Source organism: Lactuca serriola, chromosome 7 (genome assembly GCF_051521515.1).
Source record: "Lactuca serriola cultivar US96UC23 chromosome 7, Lser_US96UC23_V15, whole genome shotgun sequence".
In the NCBI taxonomy this organism is placed as follows: domain Eukaryota; kingdom Viridiplantae; phylum Streptophyta; class Magnoliopsida; order Asterales; family Asteraceae; genus Lactuca; species Lactuca serriola.
Genome location: NC_136414.1, coordinates 34,718,697 through 34,737,894, shown reverse-complemented (window position 1 = coordinate 34,737,894; position 19,198 = coordinate 34,718,697). Strand labels below are relative to the sequence as shown.

The 19,198-nt window shown below is 33.3% G+C and overlaps 2 protein-coding genes across 2 annotated transcripts; both read left to right on the top strand.

Moving 5' to 3' along the window:
* The first annotated feature begins 7,567 nt into the window (after positions 1-7,567).
* Positions 7,568-8,668, top strand: LOC145063867 (uncharacterized). Its single transcript, XM_079011439.1, has one exon. It carries the CDS (start codon positions 7,568-7,570, stop codon positions 8,666-8,668), a length of 1,101 nt encoding a protein of 366 aa, XP_078867565.1.
* Positions 8,669-9,546: 878 nt separating this feature from the next.
* On the top strand, positions 9,547-13,710 carry LOC145063557 (uncharacterized). The gene is made up of 9 exons (XM_079011151.1): positions 9,547-9,801; positions 9,880-10,206; positions 10,271-10,370; positions 10,452-11,639; positions 11,734-11,860; positions 11,946-12,299; positions 12,387-12,491; positions 12,813-13,364; positions 13,461-13,710. The coding sequence occupies exons 4-8, from the start codon at positions 11,437-11,439 to the stop codon at positions 13,152-13,154; spliced, it is 1,131 nt and encodes a 376-aa protein (XP_078867277.1). The 5' UTR covers positions 9,547-9,801; positions 9,880-10,206; positions 10,271-10,370; positions 10,452-11,436; the 3' UTR covers positions 13,155-13,364; positions 13,461-13,710.
* The last annotated feature ends 5,488 nt before the right edge of the window (positions 13,711-19,198 follow it).

Sequence of the window (19,198 nt, the reverse complement as noted above, 5' to 3'; positions counted from 1 at the left end):
ATTAAAATATTATGTGAACTTTAATAAAATAAGAACACCCATAAATTAACTTATGGAAAAAAATTAATTCAAAATAACCATAAAATGACATTTGACAAATTAAATAAAAATGTGACATGTGACAAAAAAAACCTTCGTTTATTAGGAAGGATAATTTAAAATTCATGATATTCAACCCCTATTTAACTAAATAAGAAAATATTTTGAAGTATAATGCTAAAATGAGACTTTTTTAAAGTAGAATGCTGAAATACAAAGAGTTTTAAGGTAGAATTATGAAAAAATGTAAATTAAATTATAATAATCTATTGCTAAAGTAGTAAACTGAAATAACATTGTAGTTTCGTATCTTTGACAATTTTAGCAAGCTTTTAAAGTACCTTGTATGCAGGAATCTTAGAATTTCGAAGAAAAATGAAGGTTGACATCAATGCTAGATGCATATGGTAAGAATGTAGAAAATATGGAAGGATTTAAATGTTTTTAAAAGGACGTTTTTTAATGGAAATAATTATAAGGAATATATATATATATATATATATATATATATATATATATATATATATATAGAGAGAGAGAGAGAGAGAGAGAGAGAGAGAGACATTAGGTTATAACCTGTGGCCGGAATCCACGGTTTACAAAGAAAAATAACATATCAATTACAAAAATAATAATCATTCATCATACATTTGTAAAAAAAAAAATTTATAACGTTTGATGTGTTAACTGAAATTGTGTTTATAAAAAAGTATATATTAAATAAAAAGGTGTAACAATATGGATTTTCTAAATAATATTTTCCAATTGAAGATATCTAAAATAAGTAATTAATTGGTGATTTAAGTTACAATATGCTGGAAAAGAAGAAGCATGGGCCATAGATGGTAATCATGTGTTAGGCCATAACTTATGCAAATTAAAACAAAAATCAATACGAAGAATCAAATCAATAAAGCTATAATTTTCTTATATGATCATTGTTTGTGACATCCACTTATTCAAAACTATGCTAAACCCTATTTTGGAATCCATCCGCCAAGTTTTTGATGAAAAGCCAAAACGATATTCTGTCAGTAGAAAACGAAGTTTATCACAACTATATCTATATCCAAGCCTAGGCCGGTTTAAGAGAAACACACAAACATACATTCAAGTTAGAGTAGTACTTGGACAATGAATGTAAAATAACACAAAAAATAAAGTTTTCCCTATTTTGTTCGATGTTCTTTAAAAAACACCAAGTTTGATTAGCACATGCCACCACATACTACCTATAGAATTTGGCCAAAAGATCCAAAATTTTGATTTTGTTGTTTCTCTAATTAAAGTTAAGTCAAGTGGGCCTAACACCAGAGGATAAATCCACCAAATAGTCTTACATATACCACAAATGAGCTCAATAAAAAACTTAATACTTAGGCTTCTTACATTCTTTGAATTTTGGGAAGGCTAATCTCCAAAAGGTTCCTCAAGTCATAAAATTGTCTTGAATAAACTTGAAGAAGTCTACATATAATCCTACAATCGTTACTTCCACAAAGCCATTTAAACCAAAGGACATAAATTAAAATCAGAATATTCTCAAAGTCGGAAAAATTAGAACGGTTTATCTTAGTTCATACTTTGAAATCAAGATCAAAAAAATTGTTGGAAACAAATAGATACCTCATTAACAACAGAATCATGTCAAAATACACATGTTATTCTTGTTTAATTGTTCTACATTTTTTTGTGTCATCATGAGGAGATAGGCTGTAATATATATATATATATATATATATATATATATATATATATATATATATATATATATATATATATATATATATATATATATATATATATAAGCATTCTGATATGAATATAATCTTTTAAAACCAAAAACTAAAAACAAACCATAAAAAATATTGAGGAATAAAACACAATAGGAATTTGTAAAATACACAAACACATCAAAAACAAATAATGTTTCTCTCTCTATCGAATGGTCAGTCATTAGGAGTCATTAGGACAGTAATGACCAATTTACCTTTCCATTGGTATAGATTGTTAATGATTAGTGAACGTTTTCTATTTGGTAACTATTGTAAATGTAATTCCAAATGATAAAAAACGATCTTCTTTTTGCATACTTTTAGGCTATTTCACCAGCCAAATTTCTTAAAGAGATGTCACCACCAATGATTAAACATTTATTTTCTTCCTTATGGATGTACCTTTTAATTCTTTATGGGTTTTTGAATCAATTAAGATTTAAACGCACATGGGGAAAAAGGTGATTACCTAGCATAATCATGACCCCATGAAGCAATATCAGCTTCAGAATACAAAAACAATGGGTACTTTAATTTCTCCTAAATAATCGAAGACATATGTAGCAAAACACAACAAGCAAAACACAAGACAAAAATAAAAGAAACTCTTTGGAAAACAGAAATCACATATTACAAACTAAACTAACCAACAATGGTCAATATGATTTAAATTCATGCTAGAAAAAAAAGGTAAACTAATATTTAGATATAGCTAGCTTTCTCGGTCCCCTTCTCCACACATTATCAAATCTAATACTAAAATTATATATATATATATATATATATATATATATATATATATATATATATATATATATATAATCAAAAAGGTTGAGAATTGAAATCTTGATGTATGATGCTACAAAATGCAATAGATGTCTTTAAATCTAATTCTGGCCCAAATATGTAAAAAAGGAAGAGTGGAATGGGAAAACCTAAATCTCAAACCTCATTGTGGGAGCCGGGAGTGGGGGGAGATGGCGGAGATGGCGCCATAGCTTCACAACCTAGACATCACCTTGATTCTTAGAGAAGGATAATGATTAGAGAGGGAAATCAAATTGACGATAATATTACATGAGGTAAGGAGAGGGAAACCAAATCTACCTTGTCCTAATTATTCGGGATATTGGTCACATCGATTTCAATTTAGTATAGGATTAGTTGCCTAATAAGCACATATCAGATGTTTAGTATAGGAAATACGCAATTTGAAAAATCTATTGCTTAATTTAAGGGAAGAATAGTTGAGCCGGAAAACAAAATGGGGAGTGAAAGAGAAGAGGCCAACTAGCATTTAGTAGGTTTAGAAGACAGACATGTGGCATATCAAAGAGTCTTTTATTAGGAATATATATATATATATATATATATATATATATATATATATATATATATATATAAGGTTAGGTTATTCTATTCTAACTATATATTGTATGCATGTATGATTCATTGTTGACCAATCATTTTAGTTATTTAATTAAAATAATTAATGCAAATTGCACGTTGAAGATATAATGATTATTAATTATATATTAAACATTTAATATGAATTAAAATTTTGTTAAAATAACTAAAATGATTGGTCGAGAATCAAACCTACATGCACATAATAGATAGTAGAAAATTTGAATCTAACTCCCTCACCTCTCTCTCTCTCTCTCTCTCTCTCTCTCTTTCTCTCTCTCTCTCTCTCTCTATATATATATATATATATATATATATATATATATATATATATATATATATATATATATATATGTGTGTGTGTGTGTGTTTTATATGTTGGATTTGATTGTAAGGGCAAATGCATAATTTCACTTTGAGTATTTGAGTGGGAAAATCAGTTTGGGGGGGGGGGGGGGGGGGGGAGTGGGTGCTTCAATTGCTACGTGGAAAGTAGGTACTCATCCCCTAATGTAATAAATACAACCTATTTTGACACGTGTCAATCACCAAGTCTCCCCCATTCGTTTGCTTATACTTTTTTCTTTAATAGCATCCTACTTTTCAATTTACAATATTTATATGAATGATATCTGAAATTGTAAATAATTATGTAACTGTTTTCTTTTAATAACTTTTTATTTTATTCCATTTCCTCCTTTTTCTGGTGATTATTTTCTGTAATTCACTAAATATTGCCATTCTTGTGTTTCAAATTCTGTCAATGATTTTATTTATTTATTTATTTTTTTGCAAACATTAACCTAATACCCATTACATCTATCCAGTTCATTCCTATTAACTGATTTCCTGATTTTGTGTGAATTAACATTACAAACACTATCTAATCATAAAATAAAACTCATATCTACCTGTGATTACTAAGCACATGTATAATTCCCTTAATTTAGGGATAATTATTTCAATTCCATATAAAAAATTAAGCATTCCTAGACACTCGATCTTTTCTATCTTCAATATCAATAAATCACATTCACGGATTAAATTCCTATTCATGTATACGTTATATTATATACATGAAGATTATTAATGATTCTTCATCTTCGTTCTTGACTCTTCATTCCTCTTTTTCCTGTTTAAAATCCATATCATATTTCAGTGATAAGAGAAGTTACAATAGGTTAGCTATTTTTTTTTTCATGTTTCGTCTTCTTCCTCTCACTTTGTTATTATGGTTGAAACTTAATTACTTTACCTTCCTTTCACGTTTTTTTGGTAGAAAACACAAAATGTTCCAATAAAAAAAACTTTTCTTTATTACCTACAAAAACGTTTGGTGGTAAAACCAATGTACTTTCTTCATGGCGCTTGAATTAATTTGTTTTTTATTTGCTGCAATTTATTTTATCATATTTAACAAAAAAAAAGTACATTGCTATATGTGGAATTGACCTGACACCTTTTTAGTAGTAAAAGGGCTTTGTTTTTTTAAACGGTACCTACATGAAAGGACCTATTTTGGTAGTAAAAGGGCTTTGTTTGTTTTTTTTATCTGTTAATTCTGTTGAAACAAAGACCATTAAATCATTTTCCTAAACCGATACTATTTTTGTTATTATTTCTAAACACTAACCATTTATTGCTATTTTTTAAAACTATAACTATTTATGTCACATCTTTTTAAACATAGACTATTTATGTGTTTTTTACACAGGGACAATTTATGTTGATTTTATTAAACTATTTCTTAATAGCAATGTGTCTGCTTGAATTGAACTATTTCTGTTAATTTTTTTCTTAATGGAACATTTTTGTAAATCTTTTATACATGCTACATTTTTGTTACTTGTGTTCAAAACCGTACCTATACGAAAGGACAATTTTTGTTACATTTTTGTTACTTGTGTTCAAAATTTCATTTTAATTGTAAAATTATACAAAACTTACATTTAAAGATAATTTATAATTTAGAAAAAAAAATTAATGAATTTGGTGCAAGGGCAAAATGGTCATAAGAAAAATTAAAAGCCGAATAGTTGGATTTTAAGAAATCAGGGACTAAAAAAGTTAAGAAGCATAAAATTTGCTAACCCATTTCTTTTCGGACCAAACCCAAAGAAAAATTGTTAAGCTAAAGGACCATAAGTGTAAAACTAACAATCAAATGCTTTTAATGTGATTATTAGAAATGAATGCAAAGTTGTATACTTGCACATATAATGATATTCCCCCACAATCCGAAGTTAATTTCGGTAGGTTTCTTCTTCGATCCTCTCATGGCTTGTGAAACATGAAGTCTTTTTTTGTATGCAGGAGGTGATCAGTCTTTTTAAGACGTAATTTGTTTTAGGGAGGGAATAGGATGAGAGAGGTTGTCTTGTGATGAGCCATGTTGTGTTCCCCCTCTTTATCCATTCTTCAATGGCCTTTCTTTCATACGTTTGACCAGTTGCTAGGGTTACTGGATCACTAAAGATATGGCTAGTTATGGGACACACAGAATCTTTTGGTGGCCTTGATTGTGTATAAGATTGGGGAGAACCAAAGTTTGGACTTCCGTTACCATATTCTCCATGGAAGCTGAAATTTTCAAAAAAGAAATACAAATTTAGGACAAAAACAACAATACTCAATTCCCATATAAAAAAAATGACTCATAATTACCTTTTATCTGATGCTGAGTCTTCTTATTTGCATTACTGGAACTTCGCCCATGACCAACTTTTGTCCAAACTCTTTTCTTATGTTCCTAAGCATTAAAGCAACAATTAGTAAGCCATCAATTTAGAAACATTTTTGTAAGCCACAACTTTAAGATAAACTCTAGATTCATTACCTGAGTCTGCTGAGCTACTACTGAGATCATGGTGCGCTAATGACCATTTTACCCTTACACTCCTAAAAAACAAATTTTACAATATTCATCAATGTTAAGTCAATCTTTTAACGTGAGAGTAGTCAGGAGGATAAAGAATGGTAAGTAGTTAAAAAGTTAGTGTCTTAATAGATTAAGCCAAGTTTTTTGACTTAACCCATTAAGTCATTATGTCAAATTTGAATAAGAAGAGATAGAAAAAAGGTAAGAAACTAACCTGTATGCTTCTCTTGAATTCTTATTAGGCTTTAGAACTGGTGAGAACCCTACACTTTTAGGCAAAATGGGTCACATAATCTGGAATTTTGCGACTCACCTCATGCAAAGGAGTCATAGGTTGCCCTATTAATTATCATTTTTTTCATTTTGGTACTCCCTATATACTATTGGTTTTATAAGTTGTTAACAGGGGAAAATGGTCAATAAACTAAACAGAAATAGATACAGGTGAGGGGCAAAATGGTCCGTAAAATGTCAATAAACTGTCAACAGGGGCAATTTATTAATACTAAAGGATTGGCATAAAAGTAAAACTACTAGAAACCACATCGTTATTTAAGCTTCTGTTCCTAATTCTACCTTACTCACTTTCTATGTTTTTATTTATTAAATCAAGTATCGCTTTTTTGAGTATTAAAATTAACACGAATTTAATAGTACTACCAATAACTAATCTCTTATTATTAATTAAATAAGATCTCATAGAACTAATAATATTATTATACAACTTGATATAACATCTTTATAACAACATTAACTAAAAAAAATTAGGTACAAGAAATTAAAATATATGAAAAATTATTTTTTGTGAAAAGATTGTATAGTATTACGTTAGATAACAAAAGATATGCAAATGACACTTTAGGTCCCTGTAGTTTTAATATTCCGGAATTATATTTTTAGTCCCTGTAGCTTTAAATTTTAGGAATTACACTTTTGGTCACTATGAAAGTGGGAAATAAGCAAAAGACACTTTTGGTTTCTATAGTTTTAGTTTTCCAGAATTATATTCTTGGTCCCTAAAGTTTTTAGTTTGCGGGAATTACATTTCTGGTCCTTGTAGTTTATTTTTACAAAATTACATTTTTAGTCCCTGTAGTTTTTAATTTGCAAAAGTTAAATTTCTGGTCCCTGAAGTTTTAAATTTATGGAATTACAATTTTGGTCACTATGAAAGAGGGAAATAAGCAAGACACTTTTGGTCCCTATAGTTATAGTTTTCCAAAATTATCTTTTTGGTCCCTGAAGCTTTTAGTTTGCAGGAATTACAATTCTTGTCCCTGTAGTTTTAATTTTCCAAAATTACATTTTTAGTCGCTACAGTTTTTGGAATATGTTTGCATAGTTATAATAAAAATAAGTATTTCATATTGTATAATTGTAGTTTCCAAGGATGCTTTTAGTAATGTGGATATGATTACATTATCTAATTTCTAAATAGTAGTTATATATTTGGTTGTAGCTATTCATTATGTCAACACGTAGTGATAGAGACTGGATGTACAAAAGGTTAGATCATGGGTATCTTAGCACAACATATCATGCATCCGTCAAAGGATTTCTGGATGTTGCTTTTTCTAATGAAGCAACCGTTGATGGGGATTATATTAGATGTCCTTGTTTTAAATGCAAGAACATGTATTATAAAACAAGAGGTGATGTAGAGCTTCACTTGTTACAAAATGGTTTCACTCCTAATTACACAACTTGGTGGGCACATGGTGAAAGAAATACGATATCTCAGCATGAGGAAGAATCTTCTAATCCAATGCAGGATCCGATGGAAGATGATGATGATGATGTTAATGGGTGTACACAAATGTTGATGGATGTAATGGAGGAACGCCCGAATCCAACTGCCAAGGGGTTCTATGATATGTTGGAAGACGCTGATGAACCTTTGTGGGATGGATGTGAAAATTATTCAAAATTACAAGCTGCAACAGAGTTGTTGCATTGGAAGTCAGAATACAATATATCTGAGGCTGCTTATGATCACATATTTCCTATAATTAAGCGGATGCTACCCAAAGGTGAGAAGCTAGTTGAGAACTTCTATGAGACAAAGAAGCTTTTGAAAATAGTTAGACTCCCAGAAAAAAAAATTCATGCTTGCAAAAACCATTGCATGATATTCTATGGGGCAGATTCGGATTTGACTAAGTGTCGAGTGTGTGATCATGATCGGTACAAGAGTGGCAGACTGCCATATCTGGTTATGAGGTACTTGCCGATTGCTCCTAGACTCCAAAGGTTGTATTTGACAAAAAAGACGGCAAAGCAAATGACATGGCACTATGAACATCAAATAGAACCGGGTTTGATGGTCCATCCAAGTGATGGGGAGGCTTGGAAGCATTTCGACTTAATGCATCAAGAATTTTCAAGTGAACCACGTAATGTTCGCCTTGGGCTATGCACCAATGGGTTCAGTCCAAATAACTCAAATACAACCCCGTATTCATGTTGGCCTGTTTTCCTTTCAATTTATAACTTGCCTCCTTGGATGTGCTTAAAAGAACCATATGTTCAGTTAAGCATAGTTATTCCTGGAAAAAAGAGCCCAGGTTAAAATATAGATGTGTTTCTCAGGCCGCTAATTGACGAGTTAAAGATGCTATATACAGACGGTGTTGTCACTTATGATGCTTCGACTAAATGCAATTTCACAATGAAAGCTATACTTCTTTGGACAGTTAGTGACTTTCCGGCTTATGCAATGTTATCGGGATGGAGCACACATGGCAAGTTAGCATGTCCGTATTGTATGGGTGAGTCGAGGTTGTTTCGGTTACACCATGGTAGTAAACCATGTTGGTTTGACTGCCATCGAAAATTTTTACCTGAACAACACACTTATAGGGGTGACAAAACAGGATTTCTGGCTAATAAGGTTGAGAGATCTAGCCCCCCACCAATATTAACCAGTGATCAGATTTAGGAGCAAGTACGACACTTTCCAACTGTTTATGAAGGCAAACCTTTTAGAGCGAAGAATGCAAAATTGCCTGGTTTCGGGATTACTCATAATTGGGTTAAGAGGAGCATCTTTTGGGAGCTACCATATTAGCGGAAGTTGTTAATACGACATAACCTTGATCCCATGCACATTGAGACAAATGTTTTTGAAAATCTTTTCAACACCGTGATGGACACTCCGAAAAGCAAAGACAACATGAATGCAAGAAAAGATATAGAAATGTATTGCAATCGAGTGCAATGGCATACATGGAAGAAGGGAAATAAGGATATAAAAAAGAGAGCATCGTTTGCTTTGAGCAAAGAACAAGTAGCTAAAATATGTCAATGGTTGATTAAACTTAAATTCCCAGACGGATACGCCTCAAACTTGGGGGGGGGGGGGTGCGTTAATGTAGATGATAATAGCTTTTACAAATTCAAGAGTCACGAGTGCCATGTATTTCTTCAAAGATGGTTGCCTATTTCTCTAAGAGGTATGGTGCCAAATTCAACATGGGATGCAATTACAGAGTTGTGTACATTCTTTCGTGTAATATGTTCAAGGGTGTTACGCGTAGATGACTTACAACACTTGCAAACTACTATTGTTGAAACCATTTGCAAGTTGGAAAAAATATTTCCACCTGGATTCTTTGATTCAATGGAGCATCTTGTTATCCACTTAGCTCGAGAAGCTATGCTTGGTGGTCCGGTTCAATATAGGTGGATGTATCTTTATGAAAGGTATATTTTTTACCATACAAAATATTCTATCATAAAACCTATGGAATTTCTAATAAGTCTTTTCCAACATCTTTTTAGGAAGTTGGGATCAATGAAAAGAAAGATAAAAAACCATGCGAAGGTTGAGGGGTCCATTGTTGAGGCTTACATGATTGGAGAAATATTGACTTTTTGCTCACAATACTTTTTGCCTACAATTGAAACCCGGTTGAATCGTGAGTCGCGTAATTTTGCCCCAGAAATTCCTAGTTATACCATGGTCGACTCTCGATTAAGCATTTTCAAAGTTCCATCTCGAAGATTATTCGAAAAAAGTGGACAACGGAGGCCTTTTATAGATGATGAGATGCGTATTGCTCATAATTACATCTTGATCAATTGTGTTGAGGTTCTACCTTTTTTAAGGTATGTCAAGTTATCTATTTTTCCTTGATATCGTGAATCTCTAAAATGTTTGTTATTTTTTAAGGTTGTTTGAAAATTATGTGATCCAAAGCCAACCTGATATGGATGATGGAGCATTTGAAAGGTTTAGGGATCAACATTTTGCTAAGTGGTTTAAAGATCATGTGAGTATGATACTAGAAAATTTTGTGTTACCAAAGTGTCTTCCCCCGTGAATTAGTTAACAAATGAATTTATCAATGTAGGTTTTTCAACAATCAAATGATATCAGTCAACATCTGAAATGCCTTGCACGAGGACCATTACGACATGTTAGGTCCTATAAAGGATACTTTGTCAATGGTTACAAGTTTCATACTGAAAAATATGGTGATGGACGGGTCACACACAATAGTGGTGTATGTGTAAGAGGGACTTGTTACAATGAGACTGAGTGTGACTATTATGGGTTGTTGGATGAGGTCTTAGAAGTAGAATATCAAGGCATAGGGCGTTGCATCGTAGTATTGTTCAAGTGTATATGGTTTAACCCTACTGAAGGGGTACGTGTGGATCGAAAGCATAATTTGGTTGATATTAAATACAAATCAAGGCTAAGAAATGAAGATCCGTTTATCCTAGCGTCATAAGCAGAACAAGTGTATTATGCACCATATCCCGCAATGAAGGATTTGAAAGATTGGTGGGCTGTCGTCAAGACGAAACCAAGGGGTGTATATGATCTACGACAATGTGTTATTGAAGAAGATGACGATGAGTATGAAGAGGACCAATTCTTTCAAGAAAGTGAAGCAATTTTACCTTCTACAAGTAGTGGTGCAAATGAGGTGGCAGGACCCCTTTCTCATGTAATTGAAGGAGAAATAGAAGAAGTTAATGACAATGACATTGAGAGAGAAGAGGATGAAGAAGTTGATGATAACTTGGATGATTCATCCCAAGATGATATTGAAGATGAAGAAAACATATGTGATGATAATTCTGATGATGAGTAATTACTAAAAATGTGGAATGAAACAATGTATTTGGAACTATATATTGTCTAATGGACCTTATCAATAACTTTTTAGCTAAAATGATCGTTTTCTTTTTCTATATACATTGCACTTTCATTTATTTGTGTATTATAGCATGTTACCTTCTCTTACTTCTAAAATTTTCTATTATAATACATACTTGTTCTAACCAATAGTTTATTAATTCTTGATTTTAAGGGTTATGTTTTGACTAATGGCGCCACGAGGAGCCCGTGGTGGTGGTCGTAGTGGTAGTCACATTGGTGGTCGTGATGCTGGAGATAGAAATGCATCTCAATCACACAATAATGCAGAAAGTCATCCTTCTTCTTCTTCAGTTAGAGGATCAAACATCTTGGAACAAGTTCCAAGTAACCCATCAAAAAGGAAGTTCATTGAAGTCGATTCTGAAAAGGAGTACTAATGTTAATTTTACAATTGTTTACGAAAATGAATTTACTTGTTAATGATAATACTAATGCTAATTTTTTAATTATTTAGTTTTTGCAAGATTTACGGATCAGATTTCAGTGATCAGAGCCATCGCATGTATACTGAAGACGATGTTTGACGGCCCATGGACCTCATGGAAGAAGGTTGACAAAGAACATCGTGATGCAATGTGGGAACACTTCAAGGTTTGTACTTATTATTTTTATGATTTATCAAAGTAAAACTTGGTGTAAAATGGAAAAGATAACTGTATGCGTGATCTACATGTAGGGTTTGTATGTCTGGCCCGAAGCGATTGATGTTCTTGCTCGCAAGGTATGCGAAGACTGTATGAAGAAACGATTTCCTGACATAATGCGAAGAGCACGTGAAGAATCTTTAAAACTTGCCAAAGCTGCAAATGTGAATGCCTCACTAGAAGGTGATTTAAATTTGCTAAAGGACTATCACCCAAATTGGATAAAAAAGGAGTATTGGGAAAAAATGATTAATGAAGTGTGGACCACATCCAAATGGAAACGTTTATCACAATCAGGTAAAAATAAAAAAAATAAATTAGAAGATGGCTCTGTTTCCAAACATACAGGGGGATCTATATCTATTCGTCAACATAAGAAAAGAATGGTAAGATGTTTGCATCTCACCTTAGTTTCCACTTAGACTATTGAGTTTTTGTTTTGTTTTTTAATGTATTACTAATGGATTTTGTAGCAAGCAACACTTAAACGCCCTCCTACAGGAGTTGAACTTTATGCAAGGTTGCACACTAAACGGTCTACTCAGGAGTACATTACACCAAAGGCAGCTAAAGTTAAGGTATTTTCAATTCTTTTTTAGGAAACAAAACTTCCTACTATAAAGCAACAAATTGACAGAAAACAAATCTTTCGTGAGTAGTAATCAACTTACAAAAGAAAAGAAACAAATTATTATCTCTAAATGTTTTATCCTCTGCCTAGTTGTAATTAAGTATTTTGTAAGTAGTAATCAACTTTATAAAAGGTTTGAGTATTAATTAATAGGAGGCTTATGAAGTGGTTCATTCCATTCCTTAATTATGAATTTAATGGAATGGAATGAACCATTCTATTCCTTATTTCATGTTTTTGTTGTTTCATATTTTTTTTGCTATAATAGGAGGCTTATGAACGTGCTATGGTGGCTAAGTTTGGTGATGATACTAGTTGCCACCCCCTCTTGGATAATGAAACATGGTGTGATGTTTCCGGAGGAGTCAAGAAAGGAAGAATATATGGATTCGGATCTGTGTCTGATCCAGTGAGCTTTTTGGAAGGAACGTCTAGTACAATAACATCCCAAAAGGTACTTTATAAAAATTTCCTATCATATCATTGTACTTACAAAGTTTCCTATCATGGCATTGTACTTACAAAGTTTCCTATCATGGTATTGTACTTACAAAGTTTCCTATCATGGCATTGTACTTACAAAGTTTCCTATCATGGCATTGTACTTTAGGTTGTCTATGAACGTGTACGAAATGAGATGCGTGGGGAAATGGATGCTAAAGCTGCAGAAATGGAAGCTAAACATCAACAAATGCGTGAGGAAATGGATGCGAAAGCTGCAGCAATAGATGTCAAACAACAACAAATTGATGCAAAATATGAAGCAATGGAGAAGATGTATGCAGCCTTGCAAAATATGATGAGAAATTGAAAATTAGAGGTAATATGATGTTAACCATTAGTATTTGATGTTTTTGCATGACTTGTTAACCTTTTGTATTTGATACTTTTGATTGTTTTGAATAATATTTTATAGGAATGTGAACCGAAGATGATTGGATGGACATGAAATGAAGAGAGCATCTAAAATGTTATTTTGAAATTATGTTTTGTGAAAACTCATTTCCCGATGCATACTTTGGATTTCTTGGTGCTAAAATGTTATTTTGAAGTTAAACCTTTGGGAGTTTGATGTTATATGGATAGTTTTGGTTTTGGATGTTTTTTGAATGATACTTTGGTAAACTTTGATAGTTTTGGTATTGTAATGTTTGGTTGCATTGTTATTTGATGTTTTTTAGTATAAAAATTTGATGATTGTAGTATTTTTTTTCTTTTAGAATCATAATAAAAAAACTGATATTACAAGTTCGCGTCGGATTGGTGAGAATAAAAAAAGTATTTTAATGCATCAATTTTGCGAGGGATTAGCTACGGAAAAATATCATGTCTAAAGTTTGTGACGGATCAGCGACGAAACAAAAAAAAAATTAATGTATAAATTTTGCAAGGGATTAGCTATGGGAAAAAATCATGTCTAAATTTTGCGACAGATTAGTGACGAAAAAAAAAATCAATATATGAATTTTGCAAGGGATTTGCTACGGAAAAAAATTGATCACTGAAATTTTGCACTAGAAAAGCGACAGAATGACTTTATCAAATTTTGTCGCTAATGCCCTGAGTAAATGTGTTGAGTGACATTTAGCGACGGATATTCTGTCGCTACATTTGTCGCAATGAAAAACCTCTTCGTCGCTAAAACCCTCGCTGAGAAATTAGCCACTTATAAATTACCTATGGAGTGAGTCCGTCGCTGATCCATCGCAAACAACATTTAGCGACGGAATAGCGACGGATACTTCCGTCTCTAAAACTCATGTTTCTAGTAGTGTACGTTAATATACACCAATATCTATGTCACCAATATCTATGTCATATAATAACTTATATCAACGAACCCATATTTAGAACCCCACATATTTAAATAATTAAAGTGAAAAGTAACAGTGACAAGATTAATTTGATCAACATTGATAATCAAGCAACTAAAACTCGCCTTATACTTTGATGAGAACATGATAAGTACCCAAATATCTTTTTTAGATAACATTTTATCTTTATCTGTAACTAACTAACAAACCAATAAAATCAAATAATAAGATAAATCATAAACAACACAATTATGCATAATTTGCAATGAGTTCTGGTCAATAACAACTATGCTTTCAATAATCTTGCTTAAACTTTCCATTGACAATATGATAATTTTATTATGGTGTTGTTTCTTTTATTCTAACTATGAATGCTATATTTAATCTTCTCCCATTATCACTCATACAAGTTATAGATAGTATATTGTTTATCTAAAAATTTCAAAATCCATATGAATTTCCAGAAACAGAGGACAAATAGTGACATATGATTCCATCTTTTGTTCTTTGCTACCAATAGCCTCACTAATACAAAAGCATCATCATAGACTTTGGAGTGATTCCATTACTCATCCAAATCATTAAGTGTGGAATCGTTTTAATAATACATGATCCAAACTATATTTAAAGCACCGCTGTTTGATTTTATTTTTGTATGGAAGGAACATTGCCATGACACAAGCAACAAATATGCTGATTACAACAATAATCAGTGCCAATTTCAGCAAAAAAAAAACAATGCAAATTTTAGCAATAAGAAGTATTCCAAGGTTGTTCTTCTATTTCGGAAGGCCATTCAAAGCAATCTCATGATCCAAGCAAAAAAAAAAGCAAAGTTAAAAGATCAAGTAACTAACCCGAATAGAATTTTGTATTTAGAAATCTGTTATAATCAGAAATTCGTATTTAGATAGATTGAAGATGAAAGTTCAAATTGTATTTAATAAACCTAGTCAAGTTGGAATACAAGATAAAGCTTGAAAAATCTTTGATAACCCGAAACTTTTTCCGTTATACTTAACCAATTTCTATTAATAAAAATTTGAATTTTTATTGGATTTCCGTCAAATTCTTGGTTTGGAAAAATTATATACGAGTCGGAACCAAAATCGTGCGAAAAACCCGAAATGTCTCGAAAATCTAACAATTTTTGGCCTAAGTGAGTGTACGGCCGCACACCGATGTGCGACTGCACACCCGTGTACGGCCACACACCCACTTACAGTTGGTGCCAGGTGGACCCCACCACTGACCATACCCCAATCCTATAAATACGGGATCCCCACCCTCGTTTGAACATTCTTGACTGAAAACTCTCTCATTCTCTCTCTAGAATCCCTGACCGTACACCCTAAAAACACCTTTATTCTTCCATAAAACATCGAAAAACACCATTGGGGATTCATTTCTGAGCATCTAGGACACGTATTCACCGATTCCAACACTCTTGTTCTTGAGTGTACGGCCGTACACCTTCAAGCTCGTTGACCGTACACTCATCCACCGCCGTACACCTTCAAAGGCCGTACACCCTTTAAGGCAATATACAGTTCACGGTCGTAAACTCCCTTTCACGGTCGTACACACTCCTTAAGTGGTACGTTAGGCTAAAAACCCGATTTCCTCGATTCAATCAAGTCCCGGTAACATTCCTTAACCGAAAGCAAGTGTTTTTCCAACACTTTATTTAATGAGATCGCTAATTTAGATACATATATCTATTTAACTGTTATTAGGATTCCATTAAGTGCCATGTACAACAACTCGATGGTCTTCGTTTCCAGTTCATTGATTCGACGCTTGGACACAACTAACTGTGATTTCATACCCCTATATTTTCCGAGTTTTTAATGTTTTCAGGGGGGGGGGGGGGAGGGATACAAGTAAAAGCACAAGTAATATTGTGTTTAAAAATATAATTTGGTTTATTATATTTTCCTATCATTAGTATACACTGAATATAGAACTTACTAAACATGATGAACATAGTTACTACTAGATATGTGTAACACCCAAAATTTTCAAAATAATTTTTCACATTTTATAAAACACATTTTCATTCATAATCGTTATAAAAACACCATTGTATCACATAGTTAAAACATAACATCACATCTCAAGATCAAAATATAAAAACTCCTCGTGTGTGTAATGATCAAGCTGGCGCCTTCCCGTGATCCTCACTAGTATGTGAAACACATAACACAACACTATAAACATAAATGCTTAGTGAGTTCCCCAAAATACCACACACAACACATATTAGCCATGCGAGGATATAACTCTGTTTGACCCTCTGGTTAATGTGTCTCAGTGGGACCCTCCCGTCCCATAACTCTGTGGGGCCTCTGGCCCTAACATTGTGGACCTTCCGGTCCTAACTCTGTAAACTCTGTAACACACATAGGATAAAGCACATAGAAATCAAATCATGCAAGAACATACAAGTACTATGTCTCATAACTCTAATTACCACTCTAGGTAAAGTATAGTGAGAAGACTCACCTCGGGTAACTCGGTAAACCTCGAACTCTGAAATACTACACTAGCCTTCGCCTATTCACAAAATAGTTACTCTAATTAATACAACTTCTAAAGGCTAGGCCAGCCCTTCTCTATAAATCCTGTAAGAAGGGTAAAAGACCATCTTACCCCGTTAGTGACTCATAAGTCCAACCACTGACTAAACCCTAATAGTTAACAAAGTCAACGGTCAGCATTGACCGGACTCGCCGAGTTCACTAGGGTGAGTCGGCGAGTACACGCCTGCCCTCTTCGCCCTTGGTCCCCTCTTGACTCGCTGAGTCAATCCTATACTCCCCAGGTCATCACAGGTCGCGAGTCTCGGGGCAACCCGACTCGACTCGTCGAGTCTCTTATGGACTCGGCGAGTTTCTCCCATGAAAACTCTCAAAAGATCTCTTGAGGCTAGACCTGCTTCACCAAATAGTAGATCCATCCTTCTAACACTCAAAAGTCACGTAAAGGTGCAACCTTTACGTGTATGCAACCCATATCAAGCCTCAAATGGAGAAATAACTCTAGAAATGGCAACCTAGTCTCCAATTGCTTACTTGCTTGCAAAAAGCTAGAGGGTAGTGACTCTATGGACCTCTCAAGGCCCATATCTGATATCATCAACACAAAGGAGACCTCATACTCCCTAGATCTCATAAAAAGGGGAGATAAAAACCCTAAAATCATGGAATCTATCATATCAACACGAAATAGAAGGAATTTTACCTCCAAAGGTGAACTCTCAAGATGAACAGCTCCAAACCAAGCTTCGTTCTCGCTTTAGATGGATCCTCTCTTCTTTATCTAGCAAAATCACCCAAAAAATGAAGATTATAAGCCCTTTCTTGCACTCAAGCCTTTCCTCTCTCTCTCTCTCTCTCTCTAGGGTTTCTCTGGAACAAGGTAGCCGCAAATGACAGCCATAAGGGCTTTTAAATAGGGCACAAGCCCCGAAAATTAGGGCTTCATTTAACAGCGCGGACTCGCCGAGTCCACGCATGGACTCGCCGAGTGCACTCATTAATCCAGGATGGGAATGTGCGATTCCACTCGGCGAGTCTGAGCGCCTACTTGCCGAGTCCCTCTATAAAATTTAACGAAAATACTTAAAACAAGATACCTGGGAATCCAGATGTTACAATTGTTGGAATAGTGTCTAAGGCTGTAACTATATTTGGCAAGTATTTCTGGTTGAGCATGGTCCTTTTGGGTTGCCTTTACCATAGCAACTTAACAGGATGATTTATAATGAAAGAAGAAATATTATTAATATATTATGAGAATAATATAAGGAATAATAATATTGTTATTTGATTAATATAAGTCATAAATTAATTAGGAATTAATTTGGTGACTTCAAGAGGTTAATTGAATAAAGGGGCATAAACTATCAAATGTGTGATAGTTGTATTTTGGGCTATGAATCTTTATGGATAAGAGGGTGGACGATTTTAGGATTTGGAGAAACCTAGAAATCGTCCAAGGCCTAGTCTATAGGGATCATTGGATTGCTTAGGACCTAAGTTATTCAATTAGGGTTTAAGGTGTAACCCTAGTAGGTCATAGTATATATAGACCCATTAGGTGGAGGAAATCGGAACTCATGCTTCTCAAGAAACCCTAGAGCCAATTTTCTCACCCTTCTCTCTCTCTCTCTCTCTCTCTATTATCATCCTCTTGCTAGTTGGTGTTTGTAAGCCATTAGAGGAGTGACAATTGTGACTCTAAGCTCCAAAGACAAGAAGATTCAAGCAAGCAATTCAAGATATTCCTTTAGATCTGTTTTCATATGTTATGATTTGAATGTTTACACTAGATCTATCAATAAAAGTCTTGGATACATTGCATGTTCAATTAGAGAAACCTAGATCCAAGCATTAGGGTTTGCATGTGCACATAGTAAAGTTGTTATGGCTCAAACCCATCAATGGTATCAGAGCCTTGATTGGTTTCTATTGAATTGATGCATTGGTTGATTGCTTGTTGATTGCAAAATTCGATTTTTGTCCATCTGCCTGATGAAATCGGCGAGTTCCATAGTGGACTCAGCGAGTAGGCCTCAACTCGGCGAGTCCATTGTGGTACTCGGCGAGTTCGAGCGTCAGATGGAGCTAGTTTCGGAATTTCTTGTTGTTTTTCTTATGGAAACTTGCCTTAATCTTTATGGGTCAAGAAAATTCGAATTTTAACATATATGTGAGTATATTCTTGACCTAACAAAATATATTTGCATATTAGTTGAATAATAATTTCCTTATATGATATTAATTGATTATTTTAATTAAATTGGTAAATTGTTTTGCAAGAAACATTTAATAAATCA

Excerpts from the sequence above, each read along its gene's own strand:
- LOC145063867 (XM_079011439.1), top strand. The coding sequence starts at position 7,568 with ATGTCAACACGTAGTGATAGAGACTGGATGTACAAAAGGTTAGATCAT.
- LOC145063557 (XM_079011151.1), top strand. The coding sequence starts at position 11,437 with ATGGCGCCACGAGGAGCCCGTGGTGGTGGTCGTAGTGGTAGTCACATT. Across the intron at positions 11,861-11,945 it reads CAATGTGGGAACACTTCAAG|GGTTTGTATGTCTGGCCCGA; the intron begins GTTTGTACTTAT and ends ATCTACATGTAG. Across the intron at positions 12,492-12,812 it reads CAAAGGCAGCTAAAGTTAAG|GAGGCTTATGAACGTGCTAT; the intron begins GTATTTTCAATT and ends TTGCTATAATAG.